An 18,039-nucleotide genomic window follows, 5' to 3' on the forward strand; every position below is an offset into this window, starting at 1 on the left:
ACATACACATTTCCCAATTGAGCTCATACATCAGCAACAGCTTCCTCGAAATCGCCTAGGAAGCGCCACATCCCCCTGTTCTTAAGATCCGCCTCTTTCCACGAATCCAAGGAACGCTTGGGGAAAAGCCAACCCTGATCGCCATCTTCCTCGCCAGTAAAAATTGGCAAGAGACTGTGGTCGTGGGCGATGACGACCAGGACATCGTCGTTCTCGTCAAACTCACCGAGCCCTTCTATGGTGGCGTTACATTGGTCTAGATCGTGATTGAACTCTTCCGTAGGTCGATAAAACGGATTACAGGTATTACCAGGCTGGTGACCTAGCGACTCGAATATATCGCCTGGACAGATGCTCGCATAGCGAGGATTCCTTGGGAGCGGGTTTGGCCGGACTATGTCCGGTATGGGATTGAGCTCTGTTGGACGGAACGCGCCAGGATGATGCGCGAAGTCCTGATAATGAAGATTTAGCTGGATGACCAAGAACTGGACGTGGACGCGGTACTTACACCTCCCATCAACACGAAAGAATCAGGCCGGACTCGTGCAAGACCGCACATATGGTCCGGACAGTGCCCGGGCGTGTGCAGAAGGTAAAAGCTGCCGTCACCAAAATAGTCTATCGCCTTGAACTTTCCAATAGAAAGGGTCCCATTTGGGTCGTTATCAAAGTCCATCTCCTGCAGTTTTCGTCCCCGCCAGTCAGATGACAAGACAGGAGAATCTGGCTTCGCCGGGTACCCGGGGCCGTGGCTGGTGGTGAAGCCCGGTCCGACAACAAGAGTCGTGCTCTGCGGGAACAAGAGGGGATTGCCCGTATGGTCGAAATGGAAGTGAGACCAGATGATGGCACTAATCTCGTCTAGCTGCACGCCATTTTCGACAAGGATTTTAGAGACATCGCCGGGAGCGGTGATTTTTGCTGGCTTGGTTGGGTCTGTCAGACGTTGAGCGACTGCTGGGGCAAGGTTTTCAAAGTCAGTCCGTAAAGAGAGGTCGAAGAGGATCTTCTGGCCCGAGGGGTGGTTGATGAGGAACGAATATGACGGGACTATGAGCCGGTCATGGCCCTTGATCTGCGGCACGACGAACCAGGATGCCGGCAGGTCGAGACGCACGCCGCTGCATGAGTGAGCAAGAGCTGAGGATGGGAGTGGTGGACGTACGGGTCAATGACCGAGACGGAGACGGTGTTTGTGGAAGACGGCAGCTCAACCATGATATTGTGCTCTTGAATGTTTTGTCGTGCAGGAAAGTCCTTCGGAAAAAGATTGCATCATGTGGGCCCTTTTACCGGGCAATCTTCGGCTGATCTCCGACCAGCCGATTCGGCATATGGTCAGTAATCTCTATCAGCCTTGGATGCATTTTGGTAGGCTGCCTGAGCCCATGGAGGCTGAACGCAATTATTTGTCGGCCACGAGCCTAAAGCATACAAATACAATCCTCGGAGGCATTTAAGCTTCTGTTGACTGGCGTTGTAGCAATATTGAGTCGTCATAAATGCTTAATATTCAAGGCTACTCGAATCAAAGGCACCCCATACGCAGTAGTACGCATGCAAGTGTCTGCGCTTTCTTGTAAATTTCGACATCATCTTCGCGGGAAAGACCTTCACTGGCCGTGCCTGTGCGTCTGGAGCAAGGTAACGGCCCGGCTCGAACAATTTTCAATATCAACGCCTGCTCTCTGTAGCCTGGCCGACATAGAACCTGAATCTGACTATGCTAGCAATTACTGCAAAAGCCAGGAGGAACTCGTTGACGGCTCAGACTTGATAGGCGAATGAGATATGCGTGTGGCTTTGGAGTCACGGTGCACGCAGCTCCGTATACTGGCGCGATTAAGACAGATGATGTCGGGTTGACGCCAGTTATATGCCCTGAGGAACCATATCAACTCGACCAGCAATTCAGAGATAAGCATGCAAAATATGAAGACGGCGAAGGTAGTATAGTACGGAGAATACTGGCGCGGAAGAGCGGATTTGAACGTTATCGAGCGGAGCCTGAGCGGAGTGGCTTAGAGTAGTACCAGAGCTTGACTCGGTGGAGATATCGGGTCCCTACGGCGCTACGAAAAATGGGCATTGAGGTGACGTGAAGGAGGCGAATAGGAATTCCTTCTGAGTCCTAGTGCTGGCCGGTATTGAGGCTGGTGAGATTGGGGATCACCATGACGTTAACCAGCTGGAACTGTATTGTAAGCTGCTGAGACATTGTAAAAGAAGGATACCGTGCATCTGAAACACTCTTTGGTTATATATACTCGGAGTAATATCGAGATAGTATCGGGAACGGAATACAGTTGGCTGGTCAGATGATGGAAGGATTACATCATTATTCTCAGCATTCCCGATTGGGCGTACATGAAGCGAAATGCTCGCGTCATCCACCCTGAAGACCAAGAATTGTAGAGTCTACAGTGGGCCTAGGAACTTGCCAGAAAATCAAAATCGCCCGTTGCTCCGTAGGGCTAAACGGATGAATAAATACTAGACATAGCCAGCAGTTTAGCTGGACCCTGAATTGGTACACATTTTGCCCCCCTTATACCCTACCTATGCGCTATCTGGGTCACCATTATTAGCAAGCGTTTATAGAATAAATTCCGGCGGAAGGCCAAATTTTAATCAAAATGACAGTCATTAACGAGGAAGGTGAGAGAGAACCCGTCTTCTCCGTTGTGGCAGTCCAATCTGCACATGGTGATGTCAAAGGCAAGAGTTAACAGTTCCATTCACCCTAGCCATCTCTTTACCAATTCTAAAGGAGATAAACAACATCAAGAATCAGTTCAAAGTTGATACTGTCTCCCTTAAACATATCACCGACCATTTTGTCCGCCAGCTCGAAGACGGGCTCGCACGCTATGATGGCGAGATTGTACCTCCCCCCTTTACCTAACCCCCAGCCGCCCGACAACTAATAGCTCGCAGCCAATGAACGTGACATGGGTCCCCTCGTTTCCAACAGGCCATGAAACAGGCCGGTACCTTGCCATTGACATGGGCGGCACAAATCTGCGAATCTGCGATGTGACCCTGACCGAGGAAAAGGGCGCGTATACGATCGAGCAGGACAAATACCGGCTTCCAATCCATCTGAGGAAGGGCAAAGGGGTTGAATTATGGGAGTTCATTGCAGCAAAACTCGAGGACTTTCTCGCTAAACACAAGCTGGCCAGAGAGGATGGGGAAAAACTGCCGCTGGCCTTTACCTTTTCGTACCCAGTCACACAGGACCACATCCGGCATGGGGTCCTGCAACGGTGGACAAAGGGTTTTGATATATCCGGTGTTGAGGGGGAGGATGTCGTCGCACATCTGGAGGAGGTGTTTGAGAAGAGGAATGTGCCCGTTAGGCTTGTGGCACTGGTGAATGATACAGTCGGCACTCTCATCGCGTCTGCCTACAAGAACCCAGCTATCAAGATCGGCAGCATCTTTGCGACGGGGTGCAATGCCGCCTATATGGAGAAGGTGTCGCGAATCCCCAAGATTGCAGATCACGGCTCCGAGTTCGAGAGCGACGCCCTCGTCTCTATCAACTGCGAATACGGCGCTTTTGATAACGCACACAAGGTCCTCCCCATGACGCGGTTTGACGAAGAGATTGATCAGACCTCTGCAAGGCCCGGGCAACAGGCCTACGAGAAGATGGTAGCCGGGATGTACATGGGCGAACTACTGCGGCTCCTCCTCCTCCACTTGCACGAGTCCAGTGGGTTTTTCACCGATGCCGAGATTGACCGGCTACGAGGCTATGGCACGATGGATTCTGCGTCTCTGTCGCGAATGGAAGCGGGAGGATCCGAGGCAGAGCGGATGAGTGACGCCAAGTGTATATTGAAGGACTTGTATGGGATTGAGGCGACCGACGAAGAGGCAAGGGTTTGCTGCCTCTTGGGGGAGATTGTGTGCACTCGTGCAGCGAGGTTATATGCATGCGGTATTGCAGCATTGTGCCGGAAACAGGGCATCAGCGAGTGTGCCGTCGGAGTCGACGGGTCGACTTTTGAGAAGTACTCGCAGTTCCGCGAACGTGCGGTCGATGCCCTGGGCGAGATTCTGGACTGGCCTGAAGGGCAACAGCTTGTGAAGCTGGTCACGGCAGAGGACGGGTCTGGAGTAGGGTCTGCTCTGATTGGGGCCATCACACTGAATCAATAGACCATTGTATAGAATATAGACAGCGTTGAATCATTCGATGACCAGATTAGGTGGCAAACTAATGATCAATCATACTCCTTTGGAGAAATCCTAAGCCGGCGTATCCACTGAATCGATTTATTGGGTTAATGCCAATGCTGAGCCTGGCCTTAATCATAGATCATGTGCTCAACATTAGACGCCTGGAGGGGTTGATGCCCGCTCTTTCTTCCATTTCTTCTTAAGCTAATCTTTGTTGTTGCTCAATTGAAGATCGCTTCTGGCGCGTCACCGGTTTTTGGCCCAACACTGCCTATACTCTCGATCGTGATGGGATCTTAACGAACCGAATTAGACTATGCTAACCACTCTAGTCCCCTAAGTCTTTCCTGGGCTAAAAAATACTGAAATTGCTCTCGCGTATTGATTTCTGTGGGCAGGCATATCGTGGGGACGAGATCATAGAAATACAAGTGTCCTTCTTAGCACCTTTATTAGATAACGATCGCTACAGCCAGATTTGACACCCTGACCATGTGCTGCTGTTCTTCGCACCGGGCATCAGGTGAGCAATGGGGCTAGTCTAGCTCTCACAGCGCGATGGCTCGGGTGTATATCTGCCACCCATTTCATTGTAACAGGGCTACTTATACAAGGCTGGCACATCGACATCTTTTAAGGCCATATCAACTTCTTTATCTGTATGACAGCGGACTGAGATGGGAAAAATCAACCCTCGAAGGAATCAGTATTATGGGGACAGAGTAATACAAGGGACGGCCTCTGGTGAATAGGTATCTGTCTGTACGTGCTACCACCGTACCTAGGTTGGGACTTCCACCGCGCAAAGAATAGGAAGAGCACCTTTCAGCCTGATCCACATATTATGGCTCTAAGAGGGTGAGCTGGTTACTTACCATTAAACGTTATATCTGGACAAAAACTCAGGCCTGCATATCTTATTCAATGTGCAAAGCTATGTAGTCTAATATCAAATTCTGGCTAGAAAAAAGTACTATAAAAGAAGCCCAAATTATGCATCGGTCACCAGCATGCATGTCCATGAAGGAATCTGTTCAGTTTGGAAATATATAAAAAAAATGCCAGACATCAGCTGGTTAGGGACATAGTCGCTAAAGCAGCCTGTTCAAGCAGCCTTCTAACGGCGATGGTTCAGATAGAGTATTCATCGATTGCCTTGATTACCTGCTTGGATGTGAACAAGCCGTGGGCAATTCTCAACAGCGATCTTTGCTTGCCTAGGGTGATCAATTACAAAGCAGCACTGCCCAGTCTCTAGAACAAGAAGGGCAATGGTCATGGCGTCCGTATTTTTCTGCTTCGGGAACTATTCTGACAGCTACTAAATTAGTCAGAATTTAGCACCCCAAGAGCGTTAGCCCTTTTGGCTCACTGGGAAGTTCGACGTATTTGACTCAGCCCCTCACTTCGCTTCTCTATACTTTATTGCCATATCATCTCATTTCCCCCTGATTACTTCTCTCTCCCACTTTTTCTCTTCCATACGCTCCTAGGCCTCCAACAGTCTTCGGTGCCACAGTTGCCTGTCGCCATGGAAACGATTACAGCCCAGGCCATTCGGGATATGGCGGCTCTTCGGAAACCGCCGGCTCCATGGACACTAGATGAGCCGTATCCCCAGTCTTACTACAGCTTCAACCCCACAACATCTGCCTGGGTCTCCAAAACACCATCTACCGCGGCCGAGCAGAGCAGCCCGCATGCTGGGGCTGTCGCCGCCATTGCACTCTACACCTGGAATATCGACTTCATGTTACCTTTCGCGGCAGCCCGTATGCGGCCGGCTCTTGCTCATTTGCACGAACTCATCCGTGATCTCCACCAAAATATCGCCCCTGTGATTTTTCTCCAAGAGTGCACTCCTTCTGACCTGGGGACCATCGCTGCAACCCCCTGGGTGCAAGACCATTTTCACGTGACGGATCTTGAACCAACCAATTGGGCTACCTCGCAGTATGGCACAATCACGCTGATCAGCAAGCGCGTACCCATTGTGTCTGTCTTTCGCGTGCATTACTCTCACACACGCATGGACCGCGATGCGCTTTTCGTGGACATCACAATTGGACATGAGAAGCGGATGCGCCTCTGCAATTCGCACCTAGAATCGTTGGCCCTCGACCCTCCCTACCGCCCATTGCAGATGCAGCTGATCGCGAAATACATGCATCAAGATGACATAAACGCTGCTGTTGCTGCAGGAGATTTCAATGCTATTCAGCCAATTGATAGAACACTGCATACGGACCAGAATCTCAAGGATGCATTTTTGGAATTTGGTGGGAAGGAAGACACCCCTGAAGGATATACATGGGGCCAGCAAGCAGCAACCGCCCAGCGCGAACAGTTTGGGTGTTCGAGGATGGATAAGGTCTACTTCTGCGGGTGTCTCAAGTTGTTGAAGGTTGATAGGTTTGGTGAGGGGGTGCTGGTGGAAGGGGACGAGGAGAGACGGCAGATTGTGGGTCTGGGATTCGAGAAGCCCTGGGTCACAGATCATCTTGGTGTCATGGCCGTATTTGATGTCGGGCTCACCATGGATTCGCAACTCTAGGCATCACTCGCGTGTTTCAGAGAGCATTAGATTGACGGGAGCGTTCTGGACGTCTTTATCATCATCACTAGACATTTCTCTGCAAGATATCACAATATATCCAATAGTAACGTGGGCCAATTTGCTCAACGTCTCTAGGGTACGAGTTTTAATCACCAGGCCGCCGGGTATATGTTTGTCGTGTGCATCTTCTATCGCATTTCCGTACTCCTGCGCACTATAAGCCGCAGTGGCGGCTCAGTGCTTATAATCTCAAGCGTTAGCCGTCCAAATCGGATGTGTGTCCGTTCTTGTGCGCTGTGAAAACCAGGCCGACGTGCTCCACACGCATGGGCGATCCCTATAGTCACTAATGGTCTCGACGACTTTGCGATGCTAGAGAAGATAACCCAAACTCGACGTTGTCCTTAACTGCACCAGTCGCTTCACAGAGGACTGCGAAGCGCGACGGTAGACCGGCAAGGAGGTCCATTTTATTACATTTCAGCCCCAACGGGCGACTTAATCTAACCTGAGCATTCTGTGTTCTGTATGTTATAGGCTGTCGGCGAACATAGCCCCTCAAAAAGTGGGCCTGGAGTGTAGCCTTAGGTCTGGAGCAGCCTAATTCCCAGGCACGTAGCCGAGTCCAGGAAACATAAAATCTGACATCGCCATGTCTGTCATTGCGAAGCTATTTCAGTCTTCTGATGTCGTTCCAACAGGGTTAATTATAAGAGATGGGTAAGTTACCTCGATCACCAGGGCCTAGCTGGTTTGGCTTATAACGCCGCCACAGGATACTCAGAGGTACCGTACAATCTCTCATTGGCAGTAAAGGCGAAAATGAATCTGATAAATAACAGGCATACTGTCATCTTTGCGGCGTCAGCTTCAATATCGCTCGATATCGAACAGCGGGAGAACCTGAAATAGCCACCTGGGATTACACAGGGGACCAGGACGATGAGCCGGCAATTGAATGCCTTGTGCTAGAGGAGTGCCGTAAAAACAGCTGTACCCTCGCTCTCCGGCATCCGAAAGAAAGAGGAGATGATGATGCGGTCCATGATCCAGACTTCGAGCCGGTAGAGATGGACTTCAGCAACGATCCGTATGAATGCGACTCAGAGTATGAATCTGCCGATGCCATGAGTGTCTCGGAGAGTGAAGAGGAGAATGAAGAGTGCAGTGACAGGAAGGTGTACGAAGATTTCCTGTCGAGGACTATTGACCGACCGCATCAATTAAGAGGCGAACCAGTTGGTGCCTTTGCCTACTCGACAGCCGTTAAGATGGACACTCTGGTTCCAATAACATCAGGCGAATTGCCAGATAATTACGACCCCGAAGGTCTCGAGCACCTCCCCGGCGCTGCCTGTGGCGAAGCAAACGCATACTCCGGCGCAGCAATCTCCCTTGCAGAGATGAGGGGATGTCGCACCGCCCAGTTCCTCGTCCACAAAAGCTGTGCTCTGGGTGGTTGGCAGCCTGATGGACTCCACGAGGCGTGGGAGATGACGGAAGATTGGTTCCTTTCGGGAGTCTGCGATGGGATGATATCGCGTGATTGTGGCTACCCTACTGTCTGGCCTGCGCGAGGGGGGCTTGAAAAGGTGGCATCTGATAATGTCAATTTTGATGTGAGTCACCCTTTCTTACGGCGCGGTCATCCAAGCTAATCAACTGCAATAGCCTGAACATTTCGACTCAAATAAGCTTGCAATGCCTTTTCACCCGTGGTGCTTCGACACCTTTTCCCGCCAGTCAAAGGCACTATTTAACAGGGTGAATGTATCGGGTTTGATGAAATGGCGAAATGCTGAGTGTAGCTATGAAGCGTTCTTTGAATTCCCGCGTATCGCGGATGTCTTCGAGGCGCAGGAGCAGTTTTGGCGACATGTGCCAGGGCAAGAGTATCTGTCTGCCAATCCACTCTATGTGCCTGGCTTACCAGCGTTGCTTCGAGCTGCTGAGCGGAATGACACGACAGGCTATGAAACGGCTTCGGTCTCAGCGTCCTTCTTCCAGACAAACAGACTGGCTTCTTTACCCTTGGATGTGCGCCTCCATATAATAGACTTTTTGGAGTCCGCCGATATCCTGAGACTCCGAGTGGTGTCAAAGGCGTTTGCGCAACTGCCCAACAGTGTGTGGCACCGTCTCGTTCGCGGAGAGATGCCGTGGCTATGGGAAGCTTGGGATGATTCTGAAATCGACCATACCCCTTCTCCTTGGACAACGATGACCGCAAATGAGGTTAAGTTTTTCAACCAGACCCGAAAACGCTACCATAAGGTATTGCGTAATGAGTCTACCACGGTTGACACAACGGTTGAGCATTTACTTCCTCGTCCCATTCTGGAGACGGAATCGGTCAATCTCACAAAGGCAAATACCAACTGGCACACGGTATATACGACTATTAAGCGCAACTGGGCCTGCCTCAAGGGACTGCGCAATCGTAAGCGGATCTGGGAAGATGTTGCGGAGATTATCAGACGCATCCAGAAATATGATGAGCAGTAATCAGATGACCCAGAGCCACATATTCCAGTCAAAGATTTTCGAACTCTACCAAGACAGAAACTTAGCGAAACTTAGCATCATGTATCTATCCAATTTGGGTTTGCCTTACAGTGTTCGGTTCTACTATAACTTTAGCCTATAGACCTTTATGCTGTTCAGTCTCAGTTTGACTTATGTGCAAGGTCAATCTTTTAAAGTCTCTCTAACCCGGGTAATCATCTGTAGGCTTTGTAAAGCTGATTAACTCGCCTAAACCCTATTGAAGTCTATAAACACTGGGATTGGTGAAAGGGTCAAGCTCACAGAACAATGCCATGATACAGATAGAGCTATTATTTGTAGATTTAGATCCGGAATGAGTTATTGCTGTTAAGGGACTAATAAAGTCCATTATTGATCCCGGTTCTGTCTTCTAAGCTATGCCTTTTCTCGTCTCTGTACCATTCATTGCTTGACTCTCTAGCTGCGCTGTCGCACCCATTCCATTTTGCGGTATTGCTGGGAGGTTTGGTAAAGATATCTTCTGAAGGGAAGAAATGAGCTTTATCGAAAGGTCAGCTTGAGATCCGGTGTGGTCTGAACCACCCGTATGTAACTGATATAATTTAGAGATGAAAAACGCAAACGTCTATGTCATATTTTCTTGGCATCAGAGAGGAATTGTACGGCCATATTAAACAAACAAATCTCCTCCCGTTTCTGAAAGCAACAGCTTCCACTTAGCCCTAAACCAAGGCGCAATCTTCCAGCTTCCCAACTCCCACGGCTGGCCTTGTCCTTTTCTTTGCTTATTAGGTTCACAATCGTCCACCCCCCAACACACCAGCCCACCCTCGATAATATCCCTCTTCAGCTCGAAAATATTCACCAGATTCGTTCCGGCGGCACTGAGCACAATAGCTCTAGTCCTTAACGAGGGCAGCGGGATTAGATCGAAAATTGGGTGATGGGGAATCAGGATCTGAGGGAGTGTAGGGCGAAGGTGGGTAGGGATGGATGGATTCACACTGAGAACCGATGCGAGTAGCGATCTGGGGTCTGTGGATGGGGTAGCGGGTCGGTAGAAGGGAGAGCAGAGGGACATGCAATTGTAGGTGAAGAATTCGTCGATCGTTATTCCTATTGAGAAGGCATTGTGCATGCAGGCTGTAAGAAGGTGGGTGCGATTTTCTGTTAGACAGATTGTGTTTGGCGATGAGGAAGGTTCCCCTGAAACCGGGGAAAGTGTGGATATTGTCGTTGATTCGGTGCTGGAGGTAATTGGTGACTGATCTGTAGAAGAGGTACCAGCCAGCTCATCCACAGCTGCAAAGCCTGAGCCATAATCAGTGTTGGTGATAGTAGAAGGCGGCAATATGGCCTCATAATTCTGAATCGATTCTCCTGGGTTGACATCTCCAAACTCGATTAGAGAATCATGTCCAAACACAAGGTTCTGGGCGGACGGTATCGGAGGCGTCAGAGTACACTGTGTACCCGTACCAGGTCCGCTAGATGATACGACTTGCCCACTCCAATTTGGTAAATCTTTCTGATCCAGCTCTCTAGATGCAATCATATACCCCTGATCACTCTCTCGATGGCCGGCCGGAGAAGGTATCTGCACAAGCGGCGACGGCTGAATTTCCAGACAACCATTTCTGCCCTGCTTCCTTAAAGCCTCTTTTTGTGCTCTCAAACGGTCTCTCTGCCGTTGACCTACTTCACGCGTTAGCTAGAGGATCACTAATCGTATCTAAAAGCTAGCGTGCACGCACGGTATGCTCGTTGCGCCTCCCGATTCTGGATCTTCCGGGCTTCTGTGATGACCCTTTTTGGTTTAGGCGCTCTGAATGATGGGGCAGATGTGTTCATCACGATAAGAAGCTTATGAAATCTGGTGAGTCTGTATAATGGAGCGGCGAAGAATCGGGTGAGGCTGGCTTACGGTTCTGGTGTTGTTGGGGGCGGTTTGGTTGCGGGGCGAAACTAGCTCGTATTCAGTATCACAAATTACCATTTATCGACCATAGGAGCCAATTGTGATGGTTCACTGTCAATACTAGGCACTAAGTCAAGACAAAAGCTGTATTTTGCATTGTACTACCAACTGGCTTACGCAGGATTGACCAATCACTGCACATCAAAACAGTAAGCCAGTAAGCCAGCCGTGCGGCTTCTGGCCCGATTACGCTCATCGACCAATGGCTCGTATAGTTTCATATCAAATTGAATAGTGGAAGATTCAATGCAGGCCACCCGAAAGAAATTTATAAGAGCTGCTGTGACCCCAAGCAGGAGAAGTCCATCCTTATCCCCAACTGTTTAGTACTGCATTCATTCACATTGCATTCCCCTTCCGACCACCAAAGTTCCACCACAAATCTGGATCTCACGCAATTCGCAAAGGATGTCCAGCCAAACCAAGACTATCGCCGTAATCGGTGCGACGGGGAATCAAGGCTTCTCCACCGCAGAGTCCTTCCTCAGTATACCAAACTGGGCCGTCCGCGCCCTGACTCGTAACCCGGACTCAGCCACTGCCCAAAAGCTTGCCTCAATGGGTTGCGAAGTTGTCCAAGCTGATCTAAACGACATGTCCTCCTTGGACACAGCATTCAAAGGTGTTCATGCTATCTTTGTGAATACCGACTTCTGGGCCACATACACAAGCGATCCAGCACGTGACAGTTTCGCAGCATATGCCCAGGAAGTAAGGCAGGGGAAGAACGCTGCAATTGCTGCTTCAAAAGTCCCAAGTTTGGAAAGATTCGTATACAGCGCGTTACCATCTTTCAGCAAAGCCTCGGGTGGAAAATATAGCAAGGCGCTGCATTGTGAATCCAAGGCAGCTATTGTCGAGTATATTGAAACAAGCCGAGACCTTATCGAGTTGGCGAAGAAATCGTCGTTTATCTACCTAGGAGCTTATTCGACACATCCAATCTTCACACCCAGATCCCTGTCTGAAGATGGTGTCTACCAGTTCATCATACATGTTCGACCGGTGGCGAAGATACCAATAATCGATGCGCCAAGCTCGACCGGGCGATTTGTCAAAGAGCTCGTCTTAAACGAGGAGCCTGGCACAAAACTTTTAGCCTACGACACAGACAGCTATCTTTCCGTGCTTGAGGCTGTCGAGGTCTGGTCTAGACGCACAGGAGAAAAAGCGGAGATAATCACCATATCTGCTGAAGAAATGAGGGAGAGGTTTGGGATTCCCATGGAAGTGTTGGATGCACCTCTAGCAATCGATGAGTTCGGGTATATGAGTGGGGTTGAGGGGTACATTGAGCCGAAAGATTTGACCAGTACGGTGGTAACGAGGAGCTTCGAGGAGTGGCTGAACACCAGAGACTGGAGGGAGCTTGCGCTGGCAGGGGAGAAGGAGTTGGAGGGGGTCAAGATTTGAAGCTCAGTGGGATGTTATTGATGCACTTGTGCTTTGTTGATCTCTTTCTTGCGTCTCTTGCCAGTTCTCTTCACATATTATATACATCGCTTTGAAATGGGTGGTCCAGTATCATACATTCATCATCTGAATGTTGGAGATATAACCATTTAGCTATGGCTGTAACCCTATCAAGCTGTTTCATCAAACTACAAAGCAGTGCAAAAGACAACGTTATATTATAACGCCTTTACCAAACCTGGATATCGTAACTTAGACTACATCATACACTGCTCCTGTCTGCCCTCTGCAACCACCGTAGCAACAATTAATGTACATATCTACGCAATGTACGACACCTCCGGTGTAGCAAGCAAGGCAATTCATACGAGGGTACCACAGCAGGATAGTAAGCGCGGCCGGATTCTCTCGTTTCTAATATCGTAGACACCCTCTGGCCCAGAACTGACCTTAAGTCACCCGTCGGGCTTATGCTGGACGGGTTATGGTGGTCCAAAGTTGGACCCCCTTGTGGATGGGTGTAGTACAATCTCGCCCTACCGCACAATTACTGTGCTTACGGTAGGCGTCGGAGTGGCTCCCTTTACGCACCTTTGCCAGGCATCCCATGGAAGCCCGCTTGAGCCAACCACAACGTCTGTCTCACTACTCCTAGCTTTGTCCCGGTATTCCGATTGAGTTAATCTGGTGTCATAGACCCTAACTCTAAGCTGTTCATAGCATATAAGTACCCTATAAATAATGCGCTTACCAATATATTTCTTAGAAAAGATCGAGCGGCATGTGCAGATTTGATAAGGTAAATAAGTGTATTATCATTGCTAGGTCTCACTATAACTCTGATCCTGGATTCTTGAGATTTCTCAACCTCAGAAACGTCAATCAGCGACCTTACAGGTCAATTAGAAGCAATATTTTGCTTCTTGGCTCAAGCCGGTCCTGAATCCCAGCTAAACAAGCTCCCTCTTTCTTGCTTCGAGAGAGCACCTACATCCCGGACTCGACCATTTCAAGTGCTCTTGGCCAATTAGTCTTGTCCAGACTCCAAATAGCCTCCCTTGCTGGTCAGCAGTAGGTAGAGTCGTATTTCCACTAAAATCCCTATCTTAAAACTATCTTAAGTAGCTGGATCAATGTATCGTTATTAGCACGCTCCCGAGTGACAGCAGCGAATGGGTAGGTTTCAATATCAGCGACAATGTTTTCTGATACGGAAATATGAGGCCACGTGATCTCTGGTAGATTGACCGGACATCGCCTGTTTCTAGAAGGTTCCTACCCTCTGTATATATATAGTGGGGAAGAGAGGAATACACACAAGGGAAGAAATGAAGGAATCTATCGTCAACAAGATAGGTGTCAATCGTCATATGGCATCCAATCCTTAGTAGGCCATGTTGGTATAGTTGATGCAGTTTCCTCCTGCCCTTTCTCCTCTGAGCATATTCTACAATATTGGTTATGAGCCCAGGCTGCTACGTCTAGCCTAACCAGCAGGCCTAGCACCTCGGGGGATTGTGTGAAGCCTAATCGCTTTGCCCAATCCAGCAGGAGATTGAAACTGTACGTGACGTATTGATCCTCGATCTTGTGAAGGTGGCCAGGCCCGTACAACCTGCCTATCTATCCCTGATCGAGCTATCGAACCTCGAACCTAGAACCGAACACGACGGATGCCACCAGCTCGAAGACAAGAACAAGACCCATGGACTGGGAGATATATATCAAGCTGAGAAAATACTGAAGACCTAGCAGGACCAAATCGGAGCATACCCAGGGCATTTGATGAACTGGTAGAGACAATTGATCAGACCAAGACGGCGCCAGGGGCGAGTGAGACGGTCGAGATAGAGCCAACTGAGACGACCAAGGCAACTGTATACGAGACGGCCGAGACGGACGAGACAGTCGAGAGAACTGAGCCGGACGAGAGAATCCGAAGCGCTAGTTGCATTGAGATAGATCCTAGCGAGCAGCTGCAAGCAGAATTGGCAGCTGAGGACCCTGATTGGCAGCTACAAGGAGAACCAGTATCTGGGATACTAGGTATAGAAGAATCGACATCCAGGATATCAAGGAATTCAGAAAGACTTCCTCCCCTTGATAAGGGTGACCGAATCAAGCCAGTGGGTGTCAAATATGATATACTGGACGCGTCGAATGTATGACTATGGAAGAAGAAGATTAAAGGCCTATTGAGGCTTTAGAAATGCTGGAAAGTGGTTGAAAATACCAGGAAGATAAGACTTGAAGAGAAAACTGAGCTTCTCTGTCAAGCAATGCAAGATAAGGATTATATAGACTATAATCTACTTGCTGTTATATATCTAATAGCCTATATCTCAGAAGAGGATGCAACTGCAGTGAAGAACCTTGAGATTAGTAGAAATATCTAGATCTACCTTATAGAGAAATACAAGGCTATGAACCCCAGAAGGAAGGTTAACCTCCTAATACAGCTATTTACATAGAAGATAGATCCTAAGATAAAGATCAATGAAGCTATTCAGGACCTTGAAAGACTATATAAAGAAGTTAAAGATATATAGGAAAAGGAATACCTGGATTAGGATGTACTGATAGTATTATTTCTATATAGACTGCCGCCTGAATATGAGGTATATACAGATGGCCTTAGGTCTATTGGAGAGACTAAGCAGGCAGTTATATTATCTTGATTAGAAGAGAAAGAAATGTCAATTTAAGCAGAGAGACCTGCAGAGGGAGTTAGTAAATTAGCTAATTAGGCAGAGCAGAGAAAATGCTTTAATTGTGGCAAGCAAGGCTACTTTGCAAGAGATTGCAGAGCTCTGAAGGACTGAGAGCAAAGTATTTCCCAGGAGGACCCTCAGGGAAGGAGTCACTAGAAGGGCTATGGCAAGGCCAGATTGCATAGAAATGGCAGAGATAAGAGCCGAAGAGGACATACCAGCCGCCAGAAAGGAAAAGCCTGTACGGCAAATAACGAAATAGATATAGACACAGATAGTGATTCAAGCGCTAGCAGCAGAGGTTCTACCAGACATAGTACATATCAAGTATATAAACAAACAGCCCACTGAGCGGCTGAGAATGCCTACCAAGTCAAATTGAGAGAGTATATCAGTAATTGATTTGAATATTTGCTTGAAGAAAATGAGAAAGTATACAGGTTAAAGGGGAGCAATAATCTTATTATTGATAGTAGAGCAACAAGTACCTGCAGTAGTAAGATTAATTTATTTAAGTCTCTGGATCAGAGATATAGAGGCAGCTTGGGAACAGCTGGTAAATCTATTAAAATTGCCGGCAGAGGAACAATGAGGATCCTATTAAGCAGTGGAAAAGTGGCTAGGATCTGGAATACATTGTACATACCCAGGATGATACAGACTCTCCTATTAACCCAATCATTGCAAGATATGGGTATCTGGAATGAGCATGTGAAGAAGAAGTACTGATTCTTTAAGAGGAGAGGAAAGATCCTAGCAAGAGGATATAATATCGGCCGTACAAGTTATCTAGGATAGGTAAAAAGCCGGAATGCATTGGCCAAAGGGGTTGGGAAGCCTGAAAATAATAAATATACAAGACTTGTAAAGCAGATTGATTGGGAGTTGCTTTATCAATATCTAGGTCATCCAGGAAAGGCCAGATTCAGACAGATGACAAAGAAATTAGGGCTCTTACCTGGTAAAGAGGTAATTGAGCAGCTGAAGACCTGTGAGACATATATACAGGCAAAGAGTATTAAGAGACAGAGTCATGCCAAAGTACCAAGGGCATCAAGACCCTTGAAGAGAGTTTATATGGATTTTTGGGGTCCATACAGCAAAGCAAAAACTCTAGAGAGATACTATCTCTCCCTGACAGATGACTGTACGCGATTTTCGTGGATATATCTGACAAAGGATCGAGAGGCTGCCACAGTGAAAGCCACTCTAGAGCAATGGCTGGCTCTAGCCGAGCGCGAGAAAGGTGTCAAGTTGCTTATTATCCGGACTGATAATGCAAGAGAATTCAAGGCTCTGGAGCCATGGGCCTTGAAAAAAGGCATCCAGATCGAGTTTACTGAGCCTGATACACCTCAGCAGAACAGCATGGCAGAAAGGCTGAATCAATATCTCTTAGAGATGACCAGGGCGATCCTTATTGATGCAGATGTTCCAAAGGAGTACTGGCCGTACGCAATCAGAATGGCCAATTATCTCTGAAATCGAGCAGTCAGGGTGCGAGGCACCAAGAAAACCCCTTTTAAAATGTGGATGGGACATCCCCCTGATATATCAAGGTTCTGAGTTCCTTTCTCAAGAGTCTGGTTTTATAAGAAGACAAATAACAAGCTGGAGCCAAGAGCTATTGAAGGCATATTTATAGGATATAAGTCAAGGCAGAATTATTATATGATCATGGCCAAGCAAGATTATAAGATCTATCAAGTTACAAATCCTATGTTCCTGGAAAATAAGCAAGGCTTTATTAGCAAAGAACCAGGAGTTCAAGATCTTGGGGAAGAACCTGTATTTTAAAGGATATTTAGAGTTCCTGAAGCAAGCTCAGGAACTAGGGGAGGCATTATAGAGGCTCTAGGAGCTAATAATACAGGAGATAGAGATGACAGTATAGATACTGCAGGTACTGGAGGCATTGGAGGCGCTGGAGGTGCTGAAGATGATGCTGGAGATAATGCTGAAGATAATACTGGTAATATCAAGAATAATGTTAGTATTGAGAATAAAGCTGAAGCCAAAGACAGCAATATTACTAGCCAAAGCAGTCAGAATTCTGGATTGACCAATCAGAGGCTAGAGGTGGCTATCCCAACACATAGAACACCAAGCCTGGGAGAGACTATATCTAACCCTTTGAGAACAGCTTCAGAGCAATTATTATCACCATTACCAATCCCTATCCTGATAGAACCCTCTGGAAGACCAAGCTGAAATTAAAAGCTAATATAAGCAGTAATCAAGTCTAAGCAGACAGAGGCTATATATGGGCAAAAGCCACGAGCCCAGAGACACAGAGAAGAGAGGGAGGTACTAAAAGATCCTTCTCTGCACCTATCTGTTGAGCAGCAGTGAATTAATAAAGTGGCTAATCTAGCTGTAGCACTAGAGCTCCATCTTGCTGATTATAATACTTTCAAAGCCAAGGCTAATAAGATCTATAGGCAGATCTCCATTCCAAAGACCTACCAGGAGGCAATAAATAACCCTATATACAGAGCCAAGTGGAAGGAAGCAATTAAGCTTAAGCTGAATAACCTGATCTAATTCAGCACCTGGAGATATATCAGAAGACCTAAAGATTAACTAGTAGTATTAATAAAATAGGTTTTTGATATCAAATATAGAGCTGATGGCCGAGTTGACCGGTTTAAGGCAAGGCTAGTTGCCGGAGGCTTTTC

The 18,039-nt window shown here is 47.8% G+C and overlaps 7 protein-coding genes across 7 annotated transcripts, besides 3 other annotated features; 5 read left to right on the forward strand and 2 right to left on the reverse strand.

The window, feature by feature from the left end:
• Positions 1–9,990: part of a sequence feature (contig 1.46 1010..103482(-1)) that runs on past the window's edge.
• Positions 24–1,221, reverse strand: ANIA_02639 (MBL fold metallo-hydrolase; the record flags this gene model as incomplete). The annotated part of the gene is made up of 3 exons (XM_655151.2): positions 24–455; positions 512–1,124; positions 1,169–1,221. 3 exons carry the CDS (start codon positions 1,219–1,221, stop codon positions 24–26), a joined length of 1,098 nt encoding a protein of 365 aa, XP_660243.2.
• ANIA_02638 (hexokinase hxkB) lies at positions 2,640–4,173 on the forward strand (the record flags this gene model as incomplete). Its single annotated transcript, XM_050612685.1, has 3 exons — positions 2,640–2,661; positions 2,751–2,887; positions 2,941–4,173. The coding sequence occupies 3 exons, from the start codon at positions 2,640–2,642 to the stop codon at positions 4,171–4,173; spliced, it is 1,392 nt and encodes a 463-aa protein (XP_050468576.1).
• ANIA_02637 (endonuclease/exonuclease/phosphatase family protein) lies at positions 5,726–6,748 on the forward strand (the record flags this gene model as incomplete). The annotated part of the gene is made up of 1 exon (XM_655149.1): positions 5,726–6,748. One exon carries the CDS (start codon positions 5,726–5,728, stop codon positions 6,746–6,748), a length of 1,023 nt encoding a protein of 340 aa, XP_660241.1.
• On the forward strand, positions 7,404–9,363 carry ANIA_02636 (F-box protein; the record flags this gene model as incomplete). The annotated part of the gene is made up of 3 exons (XM_655148.2): positions 7,404–7,471; positions 7,620–8,370; positions 8,423–9,363. The coding sequence occupies 3 exons, from the start codon at positions 7,404–7,406 to the stop codon at positions 9,254–9,256; spliced, it is 1,653 nt and encodes a 550-aa protein (XP_660240.1). The 3' UTR covers positions 9,257–9,363.
• Positions 9,991–14,094: a sequence feature (contig 1.235 1..4104(1)).
• On the forward strand, positions 11,646–12,650 carry ANIA_09531 (uncharacterized protein; the record flags this gene model as incomplete). The annotated part of the gene is made up of 1 exon (XM_863820.1): positions 11,646–12,650. One exon carries the CDS (start codon positions 11,646–11,648, stop codon positions 12,648–12,650), a length of 1,005 nt encoding a protein of 334 aa, XP_868913.1.
• Positions 12,903–13,658, reverse strand: ANIA_09532 (uncharacterized protein; the record flags this gene model as incomplete). Its single annotated transcript, XM_863821.1, has 5 exons — positions 12,903–12,936; positions 13,100–13,186; positions 13,242–13,360; positions 13,483–13,540; positions 13,642–13,658. The coding sequence occupies 5 exons, from the start codon at positions 13,656–13,658 to the stop codon at positions 12,903–12,905; spliced, it is 315 nt and encodes a 104-aa protein (XP_868914.1).
• Positions 14,095–18,039: part of a sequence feature (contig 1.45 1..83158(-1)) that runs on past the window's edge.
• ANIA_02635 (uncharacterized protein) lies at positions 16,439–17,713 on the forward strand (the record flags this gene model as incomplete). The annotated part of the gene is made up of 3 exons (XM_655147.1): positions 16,439–16,812; positions 17,170–17,350; positions 17,603–17,713. The coding sequence occupies 3 exons, from the start codon at positions 16,439–16,441 to the stop codon at positions 17,711–17,713; spliced, it is 666 nt and encodes a 221-aa protein (XP_660239.1).

This window comes from Aspergillus nidulans, chromosome VI (genome assembly GCF_000011425.1).
Source record: "Aspergillus nidulans FGSC A4 chromosome VI".
NCBI lineage: Eukaryota > Fungi > Ascomycota > Eurotiomycetes > Eurotiales > Aspergillaceae > Aspergillus > Aspergillus nidulans.